General features: G+C 41.4%; 1 protein-coding gene across 5 annotated transcripts in view; it reads left to right on the top strand.

Annotated features, from left to right (window-relative positions):
- The window catches only part of LOC131690283 (four and a half LIM domains protein 2), a 605833-nt gene that overhangs the window by 450897 nt on the left and 132475 nt on the right, over positions 1 to 22461 (top strand). Inside the window, exon 3 of one of the 5 annotated variants that reach the window (XM_058975939.1) lies at positions 15560 to 15619. The exons of the other annotated variants lie outside the window; for them this stretch is intronic. Within the exon in view, the coding sequence (XP_058831922.1) occupies positions 15560 to 15592 (33 nt within the window). The 3' untranslated portion in view covers positions 15593 to 15619. Of the gene's footprint in view, positions 1 to 15559; positions 15620 to 22461 lie in introns of those variants that run through there. 5 annotated transcript variants of the gene reach the window in all.

The raw sequence follows: 22461 nt of genomic DNA, 5'->3' as shown, positions 1-22461 counted from the left end.
TGGGTCATTCTGGCCGAATGGGTCATTCTGGCCGAATGGGTCATTCTGGCCGAATGGGTCATTCTGGCCGAATGGGTCATTCTGGCCGAATGGGTCATTCTGGCCGAATGGGTCATTCTGGCCGAATGGGTCATTCTGGCCGAATTGGTCATTCTGGCCGAATGGATCATTCTGGCCGAATGGGTCATTCTGGCCGAATGGGTCATTCTGGCCGAATGGGTCATTCTGGCCGAATGGGTCATTCTGGCCGAATGGGTCATTCTGGCCGAATGGGTCATTCTGGCCGAATGGGTCATTCTGGCCGAATGGGTCATTCTGGCCGAATTGGTCATTCTGGCCGAATGGGTCATTCTGGCCGAATGGGTCATTCTGGCCGAATGGGTCATTCTGGCCGAATGGGTCATTCTGGCCGAATGGGTCATTCTGGCCGAATTGGTCATTCTGGCCGAATGGGTCATTCTGGCCGAATGGGTAATTCTGGCCGAATGGGTCATTCTGGCCGAATGGGTCATTCTGGCCGAATGGGTAATTCTGGCCGAATGTGTCATTCTGGCCGAATGTGTCATTCTGGCCGAATGGGTCATTCTGGCCGAATGGGTCATTCTGGCCGAATGGGTCATTCTGGCCGAATTGGTCATTCTGGCCGAATTGGTCATTCTGGCCGAATGGGTCATTCTGGCCGAATGGGTCATTCTGGCCGAATGGGTCATTCTGGCCGAATGGGTCATTCTGGCCGAATGGGTCATTCTGGCCGAATGGGTCATTCTGGCCGAATGGGTCATTCTGGCCGAATGGGTCATTCTGGCCAAATGGGTCATTCTGGCCGAATGGGTCATTCTGGCCGAATGGGTCATTCTGGCCGAATGGGTCATTCTGGCCGAATGGGTCATTCTGGCCGAATGGGTCATTCTGGCCGAATGGGTCATTCTGGCCGAATGGGTCATTCTGGCCGAATGGGTCATTCTGGCCGAATGGGTCATTCTGGCCGAATTGGTCATTCTGGCCGAATGGGTCATTCTGGCCGAATGGGTAATTCTGGCCGAATGGGTCATTCTGGCCGAATGGGTCATTCTGGCCGAATGGGTAATTCTGGCCGAATGGGTAATTCTGGCCGAATGTGTCATTCTGGCCGAATGTGTCATTCTGGCCGAATGGGTCATTCTGGCCGAATGGGTCATTCTGGCCGAATGGGTCATTCTGGCCGAATTGGTCATTCTGGCCGAATTGGTCATTCTGGCCGAATGGGTCATTCTGGCCGAATTGGTCATTCTGGCCGAATGGGTCATTCTGGCCGAATGGGTAATTCTGGCCGAATGGGTCATTCTGGCCGAATGGGTCATTCTGGCCGAATGGGTAATTCTGGCCGAATGTGTCATTCTGGCTGAATGTGTCATTCTGGCCGAATGGGTCATTCTGGCCGAATGGGTCATTCTGGCCGAATGGGTCATTCTGGCCGAATTGGTCATTCTGGCCGAATTGGTCATTCTGGCCGAATGGGTCATTCTGGCCGAATGGGTCATTCTGGCCGAATGGGTCATTCTGGCCGAATGGGTCATTCTGGCCGAATGGGTCATTCTGGCCGAATGGGTCATTCTGGCCGAATGGGTCATTCTGGCCGAATGGGTCATTCTGGCCGAATGGGTCATTCTGGCCGAATGGGTCATTCTGGCCAAATGGGTCATTCTGGCCGAATGGGTCATTCTGGCCGAATGGGTCATTCTGGCCGAATGGGTCATTCTGGCCGAATGGGTCATTCTGGCCGAATGGGTCATTCGGGCCGAATGGGTCATTCTGGCCGAATGGGTCATTCTGGCCGAATGGGTCATTCTGGCCGAATGGGTCATTCTGACCGAATGGGTCATTCTGGCCGAATGGGTCATTCTGGCCGAATGGGTCATTCTGGCCGAATGGGTCATTCTGGCCGAATGGGTCATTCTGGCCGAATGGGTCATTCTGGCCGAATGGGTCATTCTGGCCGAATGGGTCATTCTGGCCGAATGGGTCATTCTGGCCGAATGGGTCATTCTGGCCGAATGGGTCATTCTGGCCGAATGGGCCATTCTGGCCGAATGGGTCATTCTGGCCGAATGGGTCATTCTGGCCGAATGGGTCATTCTGGCCGAATGGGTCATTCTGACCGAATGGGTCATTCTGGCCGAATGGGTCATTCTGGCCGAATGGGTCATTCTGGCCGAATGGGTCATTCTGGCCGAATTGGTCATTCTGGCCGAATGGGTCATTCTGGCCGAATGGGTCATTCTGGCCGAATGGGTCATTCTGGCCGAATGGGTCATTCTGGCCGAATGGGTCATTCTGGCCGAATTGGTCATTCTGGCCGAATGGGTCATTCTGGCCGAATGGGTAATTCTGGCCGAATGGGTCATTCTGGCCGAATGTGTCATTCTGGCCGAATGGGTCATTCTGGCCGAATGGGTCATTCTGGCCGAATGGGTCATTCTGACCGAATGGGTCATTCTGACCGAATGGGTCATTCTGGCCGAATGGGTCATTCTGGCCGAATGGGTCATTCTGGCCGAATGGGTCATTCTGGCCGAATGGGTCATTCTGGCCGAATTGGTCATTCTGGCCGAATGGGTCATTCTGGCCGAATGGGTCATTCTGGCCGAATGGGTCATTCTGGCCGAATGGGTCATTCTGGCCGAATGGGTCATTCTGGCCGAATGGGTCATTCTGGCCGAATGGGTCATTCTGGCCGAATGGGTCATTCTGGCCGAATGGGTCATTCTGGCCGAATTGGTCATTCTGGCCGAATGGATCATTCTGGCCGAATGGGTCATTCTGGCCGAATGGGTCATTCTGGCCGAATGGGTCATTCTGGCCGAATGGGTCATTCTGACCGAATGGGTCATTCTGGCCGAATGGGTCATTCTGGCCGAATGGGTCATTCTGGCCGAATGGGTCATTCTGGCCGAATTGGTCATTCTGGCCGAATGGGTCATTCTGGCCGAATGGGTCATTCTGGCCGAATGGGTCATTCTGGCCGAATGGGTCATTCTGGCCGAATGGGTCATTCTGGCCGAATTGGTCATTCTGGCCGAATGGGTCATTCTGGCCGAATGGGTAATTCTGGCCGAATGGGTCATTCTGGCCGAATGGGTCATTCTGGCCGAATGGGTAATTCTGGCCGAATGTGTCATTCTGGCCGAATGTGTCATTCTGGCCGAATGGGTCATTCTGGCCGAATGGGTCATTCTGGCCGAATGGGTCATTCTGGCCGAATTGGTCATTCTGGCCGAATTGGTCATTCTGGCCGAATGGGTCATTCTGGCCGAATGGGTCATTCTGGCCGAATGGGTCATTCTGGCCGAATGGGTCATTCTGGCCGAATGGGTCATTCTGGCCGAATGGGTCATTCTGGCCGAATGGGTCATTCTGGCCGAATGGGTCATTCTGGCCAAATGGGTCATTCTGGCCGAATGGGTCATTCTGGCCGAATGGGTCATTCTGGCCGAATGGGTCATTCTGGCCGAATGGGTCATTCTGGCCGAATGGGTCATTCTGGCCGAATGGGTCATTCTGGCCGAATGGGTCATTCTGGCCGAATGGGTCATTCTGGCCGAATTGGTCATTCTGGCCGAATGGGTCATTCTGGCCGAATGGGTAATTCTGGCCGAATGGGTCATTCTGGCCGAATGGGTCATTCTGGCCGAATGGGTAATTCTGGCCGAATGGGTAATTCTGGCCGAATGTGTCATTCTGGCCGAATGGGTCATTCTGGCCGAATGGGTCATTCTGGCCGAATGGGTCATTCTGGCCGAATTGGTCATTCTGGCCGAATTGGTCATTCTGGCCGAATTGGTCATTCTGGCCGAATTGGTCATTCTGGCCGAATGGGTCATTCTGGCCGAATGGGTAATTCTGGCCGAATGGGTCATTCTGGCCGAATGGGTCATTCTGGCCGAATGGGTCATTCTGGCCGAATGGGTAATTCTGGCCGAATGTGTCATTCTGGCCGAATGTGTCATTCTGGCCGAATGGGTCATTCTGGCCGAATGGGTCATTCTGGCCGAATGGGTCATTCTGGCCGAATTGGTCATTCTGGCCGAATTGGTCATTCTGGCCGAATGGGTCATTCTGGCCGAATGGGTCATTCTGGCCGAATGGGTCATTCTGGCCGAATGGGTCATTCTGGCCGAATGGGTCATTCTGGCCGAATGGGTCATTCTGGCCGAATGGGTCATTCTGGCCGAATGGGTCATTCTGGCCGAATGGGTCATTCTGGCCGAATGGGTCATTCTGGCCGAATGGGTCATTCTGGCCGAATGGGTCATTCTGGCCGAATGGGTCATTCTGGCCGAATGGGTCATTCTGGCCGAATGGGTCATTCTGGCCGAATGGGTCATTCTGGCCGAATGGGTCATTCTGGCCGAATGGGTCATTCTGACCGAATGGGTCATTCTGGCCGAATGGGTCATTCTGGCCGAATGGGTCATTCTGGCCGAATGGGTCATTCTGGCCGAATGGGTCATTCTGGCCGAATGGGTCATTCTGGCCGAATGGGTCATTCTGGCCGAATGGGTCATTCTGGCCGAATGGGTCATTCTGGCCGAATGGGTCATTCTGGCCGAATGGGTCATTCTGGCCGAATGGGTCATTCTGGCCGAATGGGTCATTCTGGCCGAATGGGTCATTCTGGCCGAATGGGTCATTCTGGCCGAATGGGTCATTCTGGCCGAATGGGTCATTCTGGCCGAATGGGTCATTCTGGCCGAATGGGTCATTCTGGCCGAATGGGTCATTCTGGCCGAATGGGTCATTCTGGCCGAATGGGTCATTCTGGCCGAATGGGTCATTCTGGCCGAATGGGTCATTCTGGCCGAATGGGTCATTCTGGCCGAATGGGTCATTCTGGCCGAATGGGTCATTCTGGCCGAATGGGTCATTCTGGCCGAATGGGTCATTCTGGCCGAATGGGTCATTCTGGCCGAATGGGTCATTCTGGCCGAATGGGTCATTCTGGCCGAATGGATCATTCTGGCCGAATGGGTCATTCTGGCCGAATGGGTCATTCTGGCCGAATGGGTCATTCTGGCCGAATGGGTCATTCTGGCCGAATGGGTCATTCTGGCCGAATGGGTCATTCTGGCCGAATGGGTCATTCTGGCCGAATGGGTCATTCTGGCCGAATGGGTCATTCTGGCCGAATGGGTCATTCTGGCCGAATGGGTCATTCTGGCCGAATGGGTCATTCTGGCCGAATGGGTCATTCTGGCCGAATGGGTCATTCTGGCCGAATGGGTCATTCTGGCCGAATGGGTCATTCTGGCCGAATGGGTCATTCTGGCCGAATGGGTCATTCTGGCCGAATGGGTAATTCTGGCCGAATGGGTAATTCTGGCCGAATGGGTCATTCTGGCCGAATGGGTCATTCTGGCCGAATGGGTCATTCAGCCGAATGGGCCATTTAAAAAAAATGAAGCCTATCGAAAATTTTGATCAATATTCCTATAGATAGATATGAAAGCGCGTGTTGAAAAGAAGGAAATTATCTGCAAAGTGTTTAGGTCAATAACAAATATTGTAAACGCAACAATAAGTAAACAGTATTCATTTTAATACAAACAAATCACAATCGTTACTAGCCAGGTCGTATCTATGTATTTTTCTACTACGGTTATTCAATCAAATAGAATGGGCATTTTTGTAAGTACTGTTTTCGACCAAATAACTGCACTAAAACTAGTCATCTCAACGACATTGAATAAAATGGTCTTCGGCCAAACGGCCTTTAGTCTAACGGCATTGGGCCAAACGTCATTCGGTCAAACGTCAATCGGCTAAACGCTAATTGGCTAAATGCCATTCAGTTAAACGTTATTCGGCTAAACAGCATTCGACCAAACGACATCCGGTCAAACGACATTCTACCAAACGGCATTCGGCTAAATGGAGTTCGGTCAATCGGTATTCTTCCAAACAGCATTCAGCCAAACAGCATTCGGGTAAACGTCATCTGGTCAAACGACATTCTGTCAAACAGCGTTCAACCAAACGATATTCGGCCAAATGACCGATCAATGGGCAATCGACCGAACGACCCATTCGGCCAAGCAACAGTCGGTCAGTGCCGCACATGAGATTTTAAAGGCAAATTGGCGATAGTTATCGGAATGAACCAAACATTTTGCAGCACTTCAGAATGGATCAATTTCAACTTAATATTTCGGTTAAAGTTTAGGTTGGGTTTCAGTAAAGCGTTCGACATTTGTGACTGACGTCCTCCATTAGAGCTTGTACAGTCGATTCCGGTACGTTTTCTGTTTTCTCTCATATCCTAAGAACTCCGTTTCGTCCTTTGCCTCTCTTTTGGCTTTCCAAAGTTTGCAATTTATCATATAAAGATTTTGGTGGGTTAATGTCATTCGGCCCAAAATCCACATAATTAGCCGCACACTACCGCTGCGCAGTTTTGGAATCAAATCGGGCCTAAACAACGATTTTTGATAGCTATGTCTCAAAGACGGCAAAAAGCGTTTCGGGAGGCACTCAGTTTTGTAAATTTCACTCTTTATGAAGTTCTTGGTCGCGATTGGTTCACTACGTTTGCTACAAATGCAGAAGGCCAGCCAAATCGGTTGCTTCGAAGTACGATATTTTAGATTAATCAACAATCGAATATTTGTTCGTGTTAATCAGCCACTAATAAATCGATCGATAATGCAGTAGCTTCTGTTATAGCGATAATAATAACACTCAAATTAAAATTAATATTCGCATTTGTAAAGACGAAAAATCGATATTCGGTGAAATTCAATTGCCTCACAATGGATGGCGGAACCAAACACGTTGCAGGATAAAATTAGTTCAAATTTCAGTGATTTTCACACTTACAATGTTGAAAAACGAAAAAGAAGTGCTCCAGAAAAAAATGCTTCGCAAGAAATTTGTAGTAGTAGAGTAAGTATCAGAATCTACCGTGCCTCTTGAAACCAAATATCTTGATACTTTTTTAAAACAGTCTCTTGTCAGGAGCTTGCTGTTCCACTGGTCTCGATAGTAGTTAAAATAACAGAGAATTATAACATCTATCGACGGGAGACACAGTTTTGATGTTTTTCTGATCTTCTGATCGGGAATTGGGGCCACATATGTTAACCGATAAGAAAATCGCTTCCAGCGACTAAAATTCAAGTTATTTGTATCGTTAAATCTAACAGATATTTTAAACAGTGATCAAAGTTTCTAAAAGAATTAAAAAAAGCTAGCACTTGAACATAGATCCAGACATATGTAAGCTAACGAGATTTATTTCGAAGCAAGTGATCCAAATTCTCTAATGTAATCGCGTTTCATTGGTAATTAACCCATTCAAATGCGATGTTCTCCGCTACCAAAAATCCGTTCCGGTTCAACCCTGCTACCCGGTACCTGTACCAATCCTACAGGTCTCCTTGGCGGCACCATAGTACTGAGAGCGAGACATGCAGATAAAAATAAATTCAGTATTACAGCACATGTAACTTTTCAAGCTCGTACAAGAAAAAAAAACTGCTTTCCAAACCCAGAAACGGCATAACACTTGTCGTTTCACGTTGGCCGCGCATCCCCCATAGACACGCGTGGGCGTTTCACGAGTCACTTGCAGTGAAACGCGTTGAAGGATGACCCATTTGTACGAGATTGGCTCGGCCAAAAATTATCACACACCGTCGCTAGCTGCTAGCTTTCCCGTCAGGGTGCGAACAACGCATTTGGTCTATCTTTAGTAGTGCGGGGGAGGTACTTCCTCGGAAGGAAACCGCGTACAACGAATAGCAATGGGGATGTGACACGAGTGGAAGCGAATCATCGATACTGTTGTTGGTGTTTTTATTTCCGTTGTAGAGCTAAAGTGGGGTTGACGTGCGAAATGTGAATTAGAAAGAGAACTTTTGACTTGCTTTTCGTAACAAACACCAGATTTATAATGATTTATTGCGTCTATGAAGTCTAACACAAATACGGCACGATAAACATTTCACTTCTGCCTTAAAGAATTATTGTCAAGTAACACACAATGAACGCCACTCTACTAGAAGAAAAACAACAAGGAGCGAATTGTTTCTATCCATTTTTTTCGTAAGGGATAATGTACACATGTTCCTTGAGGTAATCATTGCAATTGATGCAACTACGCTGAATAAACTATAACTCTAACTCTAAGGGTTCATGTGTTAGGATTATTTTAATATTTGGTAGGATGTCTCATCAAAAATCGGTTTTCTCATTTTATCTTTTCATGGGTTAATTTCTTGTGAATATTTTGTTCTAAAGATTTTTAGAACTTTCGATGCGCTAATTTTTGCAAAAGCAACCAAGTTTCTCTCTTTTGTTTGGACAATTACACGCGGTTTTAAAAAAATGGGTTTCTTCAAAGCTCTCTTATGGTTTCGTGCACAGATCAAAACCAAGTAGGCTTTATTTATTTGAGTATGTAGTAGATAGCTTTTGTAAGCCAGTCTAGAATAAACCATAGCTTGCTATTAACACTATTCTTTCATAAAGTGTCACATATCCAATTGAATTGATGGTGACTTTCAATATTATCACCAAAAGCGACTGTTTCTTAGATGATTTTACTATAAGAGATGAAAACGTCCCAAATATGACTACTTTTTGTTTGCCGTTTCATAAATTTATTTATCGTAAATACATCATTTGTAACTCTTTTACATCTTTTAGAACAAAGGATCCACAAGAAATTAACTCATAAAAAGACACTTAATATAAGAAAACCGACTTTTGAAGAGCTACCCTACCTCAAATATCGATAAACTTATAGCACTTGAACCATTACAGATAGCCATATAGTTTCTTCAGCATTGTTTCTTTCATTTGCTCGTTTTACAACTTTGTAGAACATTTCGTTGCTAAATTTTACATATGCATTAAGTTGATACTTTTAACAGTCTAACCAAAAGGGCCACCCTAGCTTAACTAATATAAAAAAATCGGCTAAAAGACCTAAGAAAGTTTGCGAACACGTACACTATACATCAAAAACTAACGGTTTGGGTGCAAACAGTTTTGTATTTATAAATATGGCTTTGGGACTAAAGTGCACTTGTTACGATAGTAGATCTTGAGGTTTTTATTTCACACTGATAAAAAATCACACCATAAAACCAAAGGAAATATAACATCATTTTCAAGTGCACTTGCATGTAAATGCAAATCAAATGATTCCCTTCGAATTTCACATGAAAATCTATTACAACGCAGTTCATGTGCTACTTCAAATTATATTCATACTACTTTCACATGAATACGATATGTTTTATCATTGAATTTCGGTTGCCATGCTGTTGAGTCGCATAGTATAAACTTTCCACATAACATTCATGTGAAAAACATATAGTGCATATCCATATGCAAAACAATTGATTTCGCCGATTCTTCTACACATTAAATCTATAGGTAAAACTTATCGATATTCACGTGTAATTCATTTGGAAATCTAAGTTAATGGTATTTCTTATGATGTTTATGTGATTTTCACATACTGTTCGCAAGAATTCCACTTGAAAATTACATTTTCCACACTCTATTAGATATTCAAATGGGAAACGTATCCATTCATGTGTTTTACAATTGCATCAATTCAAGTGTTTTCCACATGATATAAACGTGTCTAGTTTTTTCAGTGCAGGCAGTACTTGGATTACAATGTGTAGGCATACATCAGGTCCGTAGCCAGAATTTTGTTTCAAGAGGGACCTAAAAAATTATTTCATGATCTGCAAAATAAAACCGAAACTAAAAACTGAATGAAATTTTGAAATGTTCTTAGCGTAAAAAAACCCAAAACAAGACAATTGAAACTAAAAATTCTAAAAATATGTTCTCTGATACAACAAAAACCGCAGTACATCGACAAAGTATTGATTTTGAATTTGATTTTCATTAATTATTTACTAGTTACAATTTACTGTAGTTACAATTGACGTTCAAAAGGCTAATCGGATAGGGCGACCTCTGCTAGAAAATTCAGCATAATATCCATTTGGCCTAACGTCCATTCGGTCTAACGTCCATTCGGTCTAACGTCCATTCGGTCTAACGTCCATTCGGTCTAACGTCCATTCGGTCTAACGTCCATTCGGTCTAACGTCCATTCGGTCTAACGTCCATTCGGTCTAACGTCCATTCGGTCTAACGTCCATTCGGTCTAACGTCCATTCGGTCTAACGTCCATTCGGTCTAACGTCCATTCGGTCTAACGTCCATTCGGTCTAACGTCCATTCGGTCTAACGTCCATTCGGTCTAACGTCCATTCGGTCTAACGTCCATTCGGTCTAACGTCCATTCGGTCTAACGTCCATTCGGTCTAACGTCCATTCGGTCTAACGTCCATTCGGTCTAACGTCCATTCGGTCTAACGTCCATTCGGTCTAACGTCCATTCGGTCTAACGTCCATTCGGTCTAACGTCCATTCGGTCTAACGTCCATTCGGTCTAACGTCCATTCGGTCTAACGTCCATTCGGTCTAACGTCCAATCGGTCTACCGTCCATTCGGTCTAATGTCCCTTCGGTCTAATGTCCCTTCGGTCTAACGTCCATTTGGTCTAACGTCCATTCGGTCTAACGTCCATTCGGTCTAACGTCCATTCGGCCTAATGTCCATTCAGGCTAATGTCCATTCGGCTTAATGCCCATTCGACCTAATGCTCATTCGACCTAATCAACATTCGTTCTAAGAGACCATTCATAAATTATGTATCACTTTTAGGGGGTGGGAGTTCGACAAATTGTGACATGTTGTGACATATGAAAAATTCCAAGAAGATCTGTCCGAAAATCTTTAAAGTCGTGACTGATTTCGATGAAACTTTACAAGCTTCACCGGCATGGAAGACTTAACATTTTAGACAATTTATGCGATTATTTCGACTCAAGAGTAATTTTTTGAAAGGACGGAGTAGTTTTTACATGTAACATTTTCGGAATAAAAACTGTTCACGGTTATGTTCAGCAAAACATTCTGAGTTACAGTTACAGTGAATGAGTGCTTCTGCACGGAAAAAATATACACTGAAAAAAATGTTTTGCATTTTTTTACGAATACAAATATTTATATTTATAAACTTAAGTTTACGTTAAATTGCATATACATTAAGTTGATACGGCGGGAATACCCATTCTTTTTCATTTTTTATATTTTGCCAACAAATAATCTATCAGAAAAAAAAACATTTTGATTGTGCTTGTATGATGTAGAACTTACCAGTAACAAAGTTTTTCAACATTATCTATGATTTTAAATTTCATACTAACTAGCGCACAAAACTGTAATTTTACAAAAAAAAAATTCAATATGCGATTATTGATAAGACAACTGGCATTTTGCTCCAACAAACCAGTTTTAAAGACGTAAAAAACTTTTTTTTATTTTTATTTTTATAGAAGTTTTAACCTTAAGGTCATTCGCTTCTTCGGGTTAGAAAAATCTCTTATGAAAAATTTCTAACCCTATATGCGGGGTCTGGACTCGAACCCAGGTGCGCTGCGTACAAGGCAATCAATTTACCAATACGCTACGCCCACCCTGCGTAAAAAACTTTTTAGCATATTTATATATTGAAAAAGCTTTCAGTAAAAAAGTTTTTCAAGCAATAACTTTCAAAATATTTTTATCATTCGTACTATTTGCAGTCAAAAATACAATTTTCTTATTGGGTATATTAATAAATGCTATTTTAAATCAAAATTCTTAACACAGAATTTTACGAAAGTATAGTTTCTTGTAACTTTCCTTTCAACATAACGGCGATATTTAAACCATTTAAAAGCTACGTGAAAGCAATAAAACCATAACCATCATGGGTGCGTTTCGACTTCGTCTCATCAGAAACCGTCATTAACTTATTGTCGGAATAGATTAGCGCCGGTTCGACGCTAAATCCCTAAAACGACAACACACTTTGTGTTTCAATCGAACGACTGGTCAAACTTGATGTCCCGTCATGAAACGAACACACTCTAAAAATTTTGTTCGAATCGGCGATGGTCATATTTTGTGGTCGGCCGGTTTCTTATCTCAGGGAATCCTCTCATGTTGCGGAGTAAGCGAGTAGGCGATTTACTCAATTATACCGAAAGCTTCTTATCGATTATTGATTTTTCGATTATTTAAGAAATTAATCGATTATTTGCGTTAATCGAGTAAAAAATACATCACTGCGCTATCATTATCGTGGTTTCTGGCTTCATGTTTGCGAGTATCTGATTTCTTGCTTGCTTCATGCCCTTACGGGTCACCAGTGTGAACTTCCTCAATGATGATGCTGGCTATCGATTTTGAGATACTTGATGCCGCTTGAGCCGTTTTCAATATTACCTGAACATCTGCCACAAATTAGGCATTTTTTCTTATTTATTTGACACGGCTTAATGAGTTAGCATAACTGAGCCGTGGATCTTTTAAGATTTTTACAATATGTTAAAATTAAAACAAACTTTCAACTGTCCATAGGGTCTTGTTGACGCAGCTTGCTGCTGCGCGTTGAGATCCTCTTCCTTGGTGGTGAAACATTAGGTGCGTTGTCTGCCGCACCTTGGGGGCCATTCGGTCCGTCTTCTCTCGCGTTTCCGTCCATGTCGTCATCGGTACTGCATGCTGATGCTCACGGTCGGATGTTCTTGTTTGTTTCTTGCACTTCCGGGTCGTTGTAAATCCTTCTTCATCGGTGTTTGATTCTTTATTCGAAACACGAAAATCCAAACTTAATCCTTATTTAAGATTTCATGGTGGGATCGAACGGGGAAAACAGATTGAAATGGTGAGTTAAGCGATAACAATTATGTGAAAAAAAAAATCACCTCGGAGGTAGGATTCGAACCTGAAACACTTGGGACTCCGGCCCAATGTACAAACCCTTATGCTATCCCTGGGATTTGATGACGTCCTAGAATGAACACATGATTATCGCATTGGCGACAGTGATCGTATCCTGCCTCTAATGCGAGGACACACACAACCGCATTTTTTCTTCATGTTATTCTTGAAAAAAAGCACTAGAACCACCTCTGGCTACGTGCCGGCATATGTATATACCTACCTGCTTTAAATTAATACTTCTTTTTAGAACGGTTTCGAATGCACTATGCTATATTTCACCCTAAGGAGGAAAATTTTGTAAAAACCAAAATTTCTCACTAGGGTGAAAATTTGATGGTAAAAACCAGTCTTTGTACAGGAGGGCACAAATCCTTATTTCATACTATGTTGCGTTTCGGCTTCTCCTCATCAGAAACCGACACTAACTTTTTGTCGGAATAGATTAGCGTCGGCTTAACGCAAATCCCTTAAAACTAAAACACACTTTGTGTTTCAATCGAACGACTGATCAAACGTGATGTCCCGTCCGAGCAGATGTTCTATTTATGCCGATGAGACACAGTGAAGCCGAAACTTGCCTTGGCTTAGCAAGCCTATGCGAAAGCACTATGCTATATTTCACCCTAAGGAGGAAAATTTGATAAACACCAAAATTTCTCACTAGGGTGAAAAATAATGGTTTTTGACGCAAGTGCCACAACCTTATTTAAGCAATAAATTTCCAAAAGGGAAAATTGGATTAAACCATTTTGCGCATAAGGATCTTGTGCCCTTAATGCGCAAACTGGTTTAATCCAAATTTATTGCATAATGCCAGGCATTTGGTTCTTCAACCAAAACACAAAAAATCGTCTTCGCTTTCTTCGTCAGCAAACCAGAGTTTCTGTATTTACGTCCCAGGACATCATTCGGGACAAACCAGTTGCTTTAAACATCCACGTGTGTCGTGTGAACTGTTTGGATTTTTTGTGTCTAACTACTGCTAATTTGGGTACTAGTTTTGATAGATCGTCTAACTAGACGCCCACTTGGTGCTACTTACTGACAAGATTAAAACACAAAAATCAAAACTTAATCTTTATTTAAGACTTTTTGGTGGTATTCAACTGGGAAAACAGATCGAAAGCGATAGCAATTTTGTGAAAAAATGACCCCAGAGGTAGGATTCGAACATGAAACCCTTGGAACTCCGACCCAATGTACAAAACCCTTATGCTATCCCTGGTATATGATGACGTCCCAGAATGAACAAATGATTATCGCATTGGCGACAGTGATCGTATCCTGCCTTTAAAGCGAGACACAACCGCGTTTTTTCGCCATGTAATTTTTGAAAAAATCGGGGAGTGGGCGCTAGGAACATTTCTGGCTACGCGCCCGGCTAATGTAATAATACTTCTTTTTCAAACGGTTTCGAATGTTTTCAAAAAAGTAAATACCAAATAACGACATTTTTCTACAAATCGGTTCAATTTATGAATCCCGGTTTGATTCCTATGTAACGGTTCAAAAAAAAAAATAAAGTAAATCAGCTCGTCCCTAGGTTACAAACAGTTGTTTCATTTTTAAGATGTTGTCACGTTTTGCACCCGTCTTGCTGAGAACTCCGCGGCTATTCTAATCTGTTTTGAATCCGTCAATCCGTAGGCGTAGGAACTATGTTACGCGGAGGAAATAACAAGTGTAGTCTCCTTGGAAGTGTTTTTGTTGTTTTAAACTTGAACGGCAAACAAGATTTGTTTTGTATGATATTCTTATCTGAATGATGACGTGAATACGTGGGCAGTGTTCGAGGAACCATGCGTCTCCTTTGAAAACTAGACATATGCTCCTATGAACAACAAAGATTAGTACTAATTCACTAACTACCGCAATTTGTCGAGTAATGCAACCACGCCGAAATGATACGGAGGGAAACAGTTTTGCATTTTTCAATTTACATAAGCCATGAAAATTGACAATCTCATGCGCCGAACGCCAACGCACATTGGACGATGCCGGCGTACACCGTAAATCAAACATACACAGTTTTGAGAAGGGAAAGTAGTGTTTTGAATTCGTACGCACCACCATCCGAGGGTCATTTGGGCTGTCAATTATGTCGAGACGTGACCGTAGCCGCCAATTTAGAGCAAATTTCCTGTGTTATTATATTTAAGCACACACACACACGGACACACAGTACCGGCCAGATAATCTCAATGTTGAACTTGTATCGTCTACCGGGAGGAAAATGCTAAACTGTTGCAACGACGTTGGTTACTCGTGGGAGGCTCGCAACACACCGTACCGGTGACGGTGGCGGTTGTTTAGTTTATTTGCGTGAAAGATGCGTTTTTCAGCAGCCCCGGTTGGCCGTGTGTAATCCTAAACAGCAACCCACTGGCAATGCAATGTGTAAACAATAAATCAAAATTATTCGCTCTATATATATAAATGCGGTGCTACCTCGCTTTGAAACAGCACCGGGCCGCCAATCGCGATGGTGGGTGATGATCGTTATTCACGGGCGGATTGATGCGATCGGAAATTGGAAATAGTTAGCGGACTATGCCTGGTGGAACAGGAGGGATTAGTTCGCATTATGGTGCTTAAATATAATTTATTGCCCGATTTAACCTTAGAGATAATGTTTATTGAAATTTCGAAAATTTTCCTAGTAAACATTCTCGCAGAATCATTCAACCTTCTAATGACTTTCTTTTTCATTCTTTCTAGGTGAGTTTCTTGATCCGTCATACATCACCGTAAGTAGTTCGAATCTACAAGTAAAAATAGGGAAATTTTACTAACAACGAAATTAATCGCTTCTATTTGAAAATAAACAAACAAACAATTGTCGATGAACGGCGACCAGGTAGATTTACGATGTTATGACACAATCGGTTTTCTCGCCGTAAGCTCATTTCAACATCAATTAATTAATCGCTTATTATCCGAAAAAGACGACACGAGAGTGCGAACTCTGGCAGAAGCAATTTTGCGCTTCATCAACCGAAGTATTCTCGGCACGCATGCCATTGTCATAATTGACTGCGAATCAGTGGCACACAAACGAGAGCAGCTTTTCACCCATTACGCGTCGTTGGACTAGTATAAGATTTTGTTTGTTCATTCATGATTCCATTCCCCTCCCCTTCCTTCACCACCAAACGCCACCTACTCGAATCGTCCATTTAAATAGTAACAGAATTTTCCGCTTGGAAAATGGGCCAAAATATTAAGCACCCGCCAGCGACCGAGGTGTTACATTTGCTTGCCAGCTAAGTTTGTTGATGGTCAAGAGTTCTTACATTTTATTTTTTCTCGGCGATTTATGACGGTCACTTTCGCACACGGTCCGGCGGTTACACCCGGCTCGGCGGATGACCGATCAGTTGTTGGATAAATCTTTCGCGGTTGCTTGAATGAGGTCTCGCCGCGTTCGTGATGGTTTGACCTACGGCAGTTATGGTGGGGGAGGGGATGCAATGCACACGCACCGAAGGAAGCTACATACATTAAGTAATATTTTCCGCTGAAATTTTTTACGAGCGTTCGGGCCATCGTGCTGATGGGACGTTTTGAAAATAGGTCGTTAATCTGTTTAGTTAGGAGACAGCGCCTTTCGGTTGTTTTATGCGTCAAGATGCTGCGCTAACAATCCGGATTACTATCGGTGGTAGTAAAATGTTTTGCTAATTATTTTAAGAATTATCGCAATGAGTATTTTGGTCACGCGGAACGGAAACATTGCAGAACAATACCTAAGTAACGAAAACTTGCTAGGCCGTATGTTAAATGACAGAACGGAATTATATTGCCGGATTTTTGTTGACTGGTTTACAGACGAACATGCCCAGAGGCCGTGTAACATCCGGCCAAGAAGGCAACTGCAAACTGGAGTCCCTAAGTCAAGGTGTAGTTCCGTGCCCAAGGCCTTGATGGTTGGAGGGTTTAAAATATATCAATGGCGCACGAAGCATTTTAGGTTCTGCCCTTACTGTACTATGCGAATCTCTGACACAGTGGACCATTATTTTCTTCGCAAATCGTAGGAAACGCTCCATATAAACCTGGCTCACTGCATGCGTTTACATCTCAACTTGCTTGGTGTCCTCTAGTTGTTGTGCAATATATGTTGGAAATGAAATTTACAATTTTGTAATGAACAAAGGTTGGAGTAATCAATTTCCAGTATAAACGTACAGCAACTATTAACCTATCTCGACTTATGTAAGAAGGTAAAGCTTCCATAGCATTGGTTCAAGAACCGTATTTCCATAGTGGAAACTACTATATTGGAAAGTTACTTAACACTTCCTTCATTGCTTACAACAAGACAGGCATGACTAACCCACGTGAAATGCCTCGTGCTTGCATTTTTTCAAATAAGGCTATTAGCACGTACCTCATACCGGAACTCACCACTCGCGATATCTGTGCAGTCACAGTTACACTGACTGTTGGTTACATAGACAAAAAGTATATTACAGAGCTGTAGAAAGAAACTATGGGCCCGAAGGGTACAGCATAAAGGCCCCCTTCAGCATTGTAGATTGTTTGAACATAGAAACGGTTAATCTATTGCAAAAATAGTTCTCTGCTATTATGAATAGTGCTTATAAACTTTAGTGGCAGAACTGTAGTAGAATACACTTAGTTCTGTTAATTCAAATGATTTTTTCATTTCAAAGAGCGTTATGGACAATTTTTTGTTTATTTTCCGTCGGGCTTTGTCCGCACTGAGTGCCAGACACAAGCGAGGTGATTCCACAACCAGATATCGGTTCATCAACAGATGGACCGATATCAACGGTTTTACTTCTCTTGCGAAGGAAAACGTGACAAAGAATTTTCACCTCAGAAAATCTCACCGACCTCGGCTGGGATTGAACCCAGACCCACTGGGCTAAGCGGCAATCACGCTTACCACTCATCCTCCGGTAGTCTATGATCAAAACTTAGTCAAACAAGAATGCATGTAAATTGATTAAATTTTTTAGCATTTTTTTCATAAGTTCAATAAGTACAAAATACAGAAAAATATTCAGCTAAGCCTTCGATTGAGCGTCTTTTAACTACTGCCTCTCGTACACTTGGTTCACCACAGCCAGTTTTCTTAAACATTTTTTAGTCTTCTTCTGGTTCCGCTTGACGATGGACTAATAGACCTCGACTGGGCCATGCTCTAGTGTATAAGGAGGGTTCATGTCCTTAGGGCGCCACCTGGCAAAATAGCATAGAAGATCTTGGCAAAATAGCATAGAGAGATCGTGTTGCTTCTTGAAAGAAAGCGAATGTTTTTTCATGCACTTTTTAATGTGAATTTTTTGGTTGAAGGTCTCGGTTGTAATGAAAATGTCACTTTTCAAACCACAAGTACAAAAAGCCTGCCAAATCAGATATTTCTGTGTGAACTTCGACAGTTTCAAATGCTTGAAAATATCGGTCGCTTTACCCTTCCTGTTGGCATTACGCTGGTGGCAGTTGATTTGTTGCTCCTCTTACTTCGACGACACTTTTATAACTGTCAGAGAATGTCAAAATCGAAAGAGAGGCATCTTTCAGCATGCAGACAAATGTATTCAACGATGACGATATTCAAAAAATCTGAAATGCGCCAACTTTTGATCGTGAAACCTTTCAAATATCTTTACGATTTTTTTTTGCGATTTACCAATAATTCATATATATCCAGGTGTCAGTATTGCATAGATTTGTTTGGATCTTTATCTAGGTTCACCTAGAATTCGTTAAGGTAAAACACATTCAACCAAGTCGGTGCGCTACAAAATTGCCAGCCGCTGAGAATAAAACATCTCATTTGCTCGATAGTGAAGCTGACTCTCTTCGGTTTCGAAGAAAAGTGATTTTTGCAAGTATTTGGTACAATATTATTTAAGAACTCACAATTACAACCTAGTGCAAATAGCGAAAATTGTTACATAATAGAAACGCAATAAATTAAAAAAAAACAAGAAAAAAAAATTGAAGGTAAAATACAAAGTGTGAAAAACAAAAAAAATAAATAAGGAACAAACGAAGAAAAAATAATAAATATTTAAAATTAAACAAAACGAGAAAGCTGGTGACATTTTAAATAATGGAAAAAGATTTAAAACATGCAAATAATCTAAAACCTATCAATATCCAAAATAAAAAAGCAAAGCGGAAAAACAACAGAAAATGAACAAAAATTACGACAAAGAAAAAATTGAAAGCCTGAAAAAAGTAAAGTAAAAATTAAGTAAATAGCAGCATAAAACAGATTGAATAATTGAAACAATAAAATTAAGCGAAAAAATAAAGAATGAAATTAGACCAAAATTGAAGAAATAAAAAACGGGTAACCGACAAAATGAAAAATAAAATATCATAACCATGGAAACAAGAAAAACATTAAAAGGTAAAAAATTAACATAACAAAAAAACAGATCTACAAAAAAACAAATATGGAAATGACCAAAATAGATCCACTGAGTTAAATGTAGAAATAACAATAATACAAAATGTTCCAAATATAAAAATTGGAAACAAAATAGAAAAATGGAATGAATGAAAACAGAAAAATAGGGAAATTGTGTAAAATTATTCAAAATAGAATAAATGATAAAGAACAAGAATGGAATAAAGAAATAAAAATAAATAAAGCCATGAAAAATCAAAGAAATGGACGAATTATTTTTAATGATCTAATTTAGAACTGAATACGTGCAGTGGAATAATATAAATTAAAATAAATGGGAACAGTTGGACGCAATAGATTGAAGACAAAAATAGAAAACAGGAACTAGTGGAAATATCCCAAAAGCAGACAAAAGTGAAATCAATGAAAACATGTAAAATTTGCAAAATTAAAAATTGTTTAAATGAGTAAATATGAAAATACTAGACGAAATAGGAAAAGGAATAGTACAATAAAGAAAACTAAGAGAAAATTTAAAAAATAAATGAGTTAAATTATAAATATATTCATATAAAGTAAAGCTATGAGTTAGATGAAATGTAAAGGTTATTTTTCGGCTTATCAGTTGTGAATCAGACAGCGAAAACAACAATATTGTTTTTACTTCCAACGTTTCGATGGGTTTATTCCACCTTTATTAAGGATTAAAAAGTTTGTTGTTTTAATCCTTGATAAAGGTGGAATAAACCCATCGAAACGTTGGAAGTAAAAACAATATTGTTGCTTTCGCTGACTAATTCACGACTGTTAAGCCGAAAAATACCCTTTACAAATAAGCTCGACAGTCAAGAAATATTTTCAATTAGATGAAATGGGAAACAAAAAACATGCACAAAATACAAAAAGATCAAAATAAAATAATGGAAAAATTGTCAAATTATAAAATAAACAACACAGAAAAAATAAATTCAAATTTCTTTAAATGGACAAAAACGGAAAATGTTAAAGGCAATGGAACAGAACAATAAAGAATTGAAGAATATTGAAAAAATCCATAAAAAAACGCATAAATTTCAAAACTTCCAAATGGAAAAAGGAAAAATTCACAACAAAATGACAAAACTAAATCGAAAAAAGAGAAAAAATTATTTCTTTTATAAAATGAGACCTAATAATGAAAATATGGAAAAACTGCAGATGGAGAAAATACTAAAATAGGATTAGGCCATTACAAATATTTTTTAAAAATTATGTCACCCCCCCCCCCTGCAAAATCGCTGAAAAAAATCAGGGGGCAAATATTTTTTTTTAAAATAACCAAAATTCAAAAAATTGTCACGTTTTATAGAACAAAAATAGCTTCCATAGAGTTTTGCTTTTCGTAACTGAAAACTATTATGGTAGTTTTAGAAATTACCATCCCATGATAATTTTTATTTTGACCATTCTCGGGTAAATGTGAAGTTTAAATGAGATCATCGATCCAGTCCAACATCAAATGAAACGTTTGCTGGGCGCGGAAGGAAGGACCCATCTGTGTATTATCAAACAAACATCTCATGGAAAGGCTAATACAGACCGACTTCTGAATTGATTCCAAATTAAACTCAACAGTCGATCGAGACATAATCGATCGTTGCATTCGAAAATAATTTCGATAAGGAAACAATCTGAATTCAAATCAGACTCCTGGAGATTTATATGTGGTTCAATATTCTATATACATGAGCTTTACAGAAAGGTTTTTGACATTTAAAGATTTCATATGGGATCGTAGTATTCATACCGTATTTCCGCAGCCATATGTGCGATTCTTATGAACTTGATCAGATCAAAATCTGCTACCAAACCTTCCATTTAAGGCTAAGCTTGTGAAAATCGAATAAGCCGTTTTGCGAGAAGCCGAAGAGACATTAATTCTGAAATATTCCAAGAACCAGAAACGTGCGAAATTTTCGAGATAGACGCTGGAATCAAAAGAACTTTGTCTGGCCATCAGCGATCAAGAATGCTCTAGCAAAGCTAAATATAGATCTTACAAATAATGGTATCATCGGCACTTACCGCAGGAAGAACCGGGAATCCATTATCGATGTTAATTTTTGTATCCTTGGAGTAACCGTGAAGATGGACTGAAAAGCGTGCGATATATCCACAGCGACCACCAAGCGATTTGGCACAGCATTGATAACAGGACTATGAACTACACATGAATATGAATATGTAGGAGATATATAAACGAGTGAAGATGGAAAACAGCGATTTTTCACAGGAACGTGTCCGTCGAAGAACTTGAATTTGAGGGTATCCTCTTCAACCTAAATGCGAACGAGTTCACGGCACTACTAACAAAGGCGTGTAATGCGACCATACCAAGGGATGGGAAACTGAGAAACGGTCGCCGGGTGCAATACGACGATTATCGATCTACGTATAAGTTGCCTCCGAGCTTGGAGAAGAAGTCGGAGATCACTTCGGTTTCTCATCTCGCTCAGTTCAGAAGCTAGAAATCGCTCCGCTGCAATAGCAGGGCAAGTAATCAAATTTACCCGCGCGACGCTTGGCAAAAATTGATTCCTTCTGCCTAGTGTGTGATACGTGAACAAACAATGAGTGACAATGCAAAGCAAAAGTATATCACGATGCGGGCAAACTGTGTTGCTGTCAGAGCTGCAAATTTTCACCAGGTTGTTTTGAACTTGAAGGAAGAACAAATCTCAAATCATGCCCTACTATGTTCAATTCGCAGTTATTCGTTTACATCATTCATTCAAACAGTCGAGCTGCTCAATCATTTTCCTTTCATTTTCGATTTCATTTACCTTGTGAATATCTCTGTACTGGGATATTGACTAAGTTTTTCAAGCAAAACTACTCTGAACATACTTCTTGCTGTTCATGTAAGCTTGAAAACATTTAAGCTAAACCTGTCAACATTTAACCTAAACTGGCCTCTACAGAGCAGATGACAACTTTGGTTGGTGAATGAAAAAGCATCAATTTGAAATGAAGACGTACGCTTCGGTTATGAAAATCCCGCCAACTTTAAAGTGAATGATTAAGGGAGGCTTTGAATTTGAATCATGGTTGGGTTTGATTGAGCTGAAAGTTGGCATTTGAAAATGAAAATTTGCACCACTGGTTGCTGTTGACTACACGAAATATCCGGTAATACCATCAATTCATGAAGGGGAGCAAATGTTGAAGGTGAACTTGAAGTTCAACGTAGCTT

Source organism: Topomyia yanbarensis, chromosome 3 (assembly GCF_030247195.1).
Source record: "Topomyia yanbarensis strain Yona2022 chromosome 3, ASM3024719v1, whole genome shotgun sequence".
NCBI lineage: Eukaryota > Metazoa > Arthropoda > Insecta > Diptera > Culicidae > Topomyia > Topomyia yanbarensis.
Note: the sequence above shows the minus strand (reverse complement) of the source record. Positions and strands in the feature narration are given on the sequence as shown.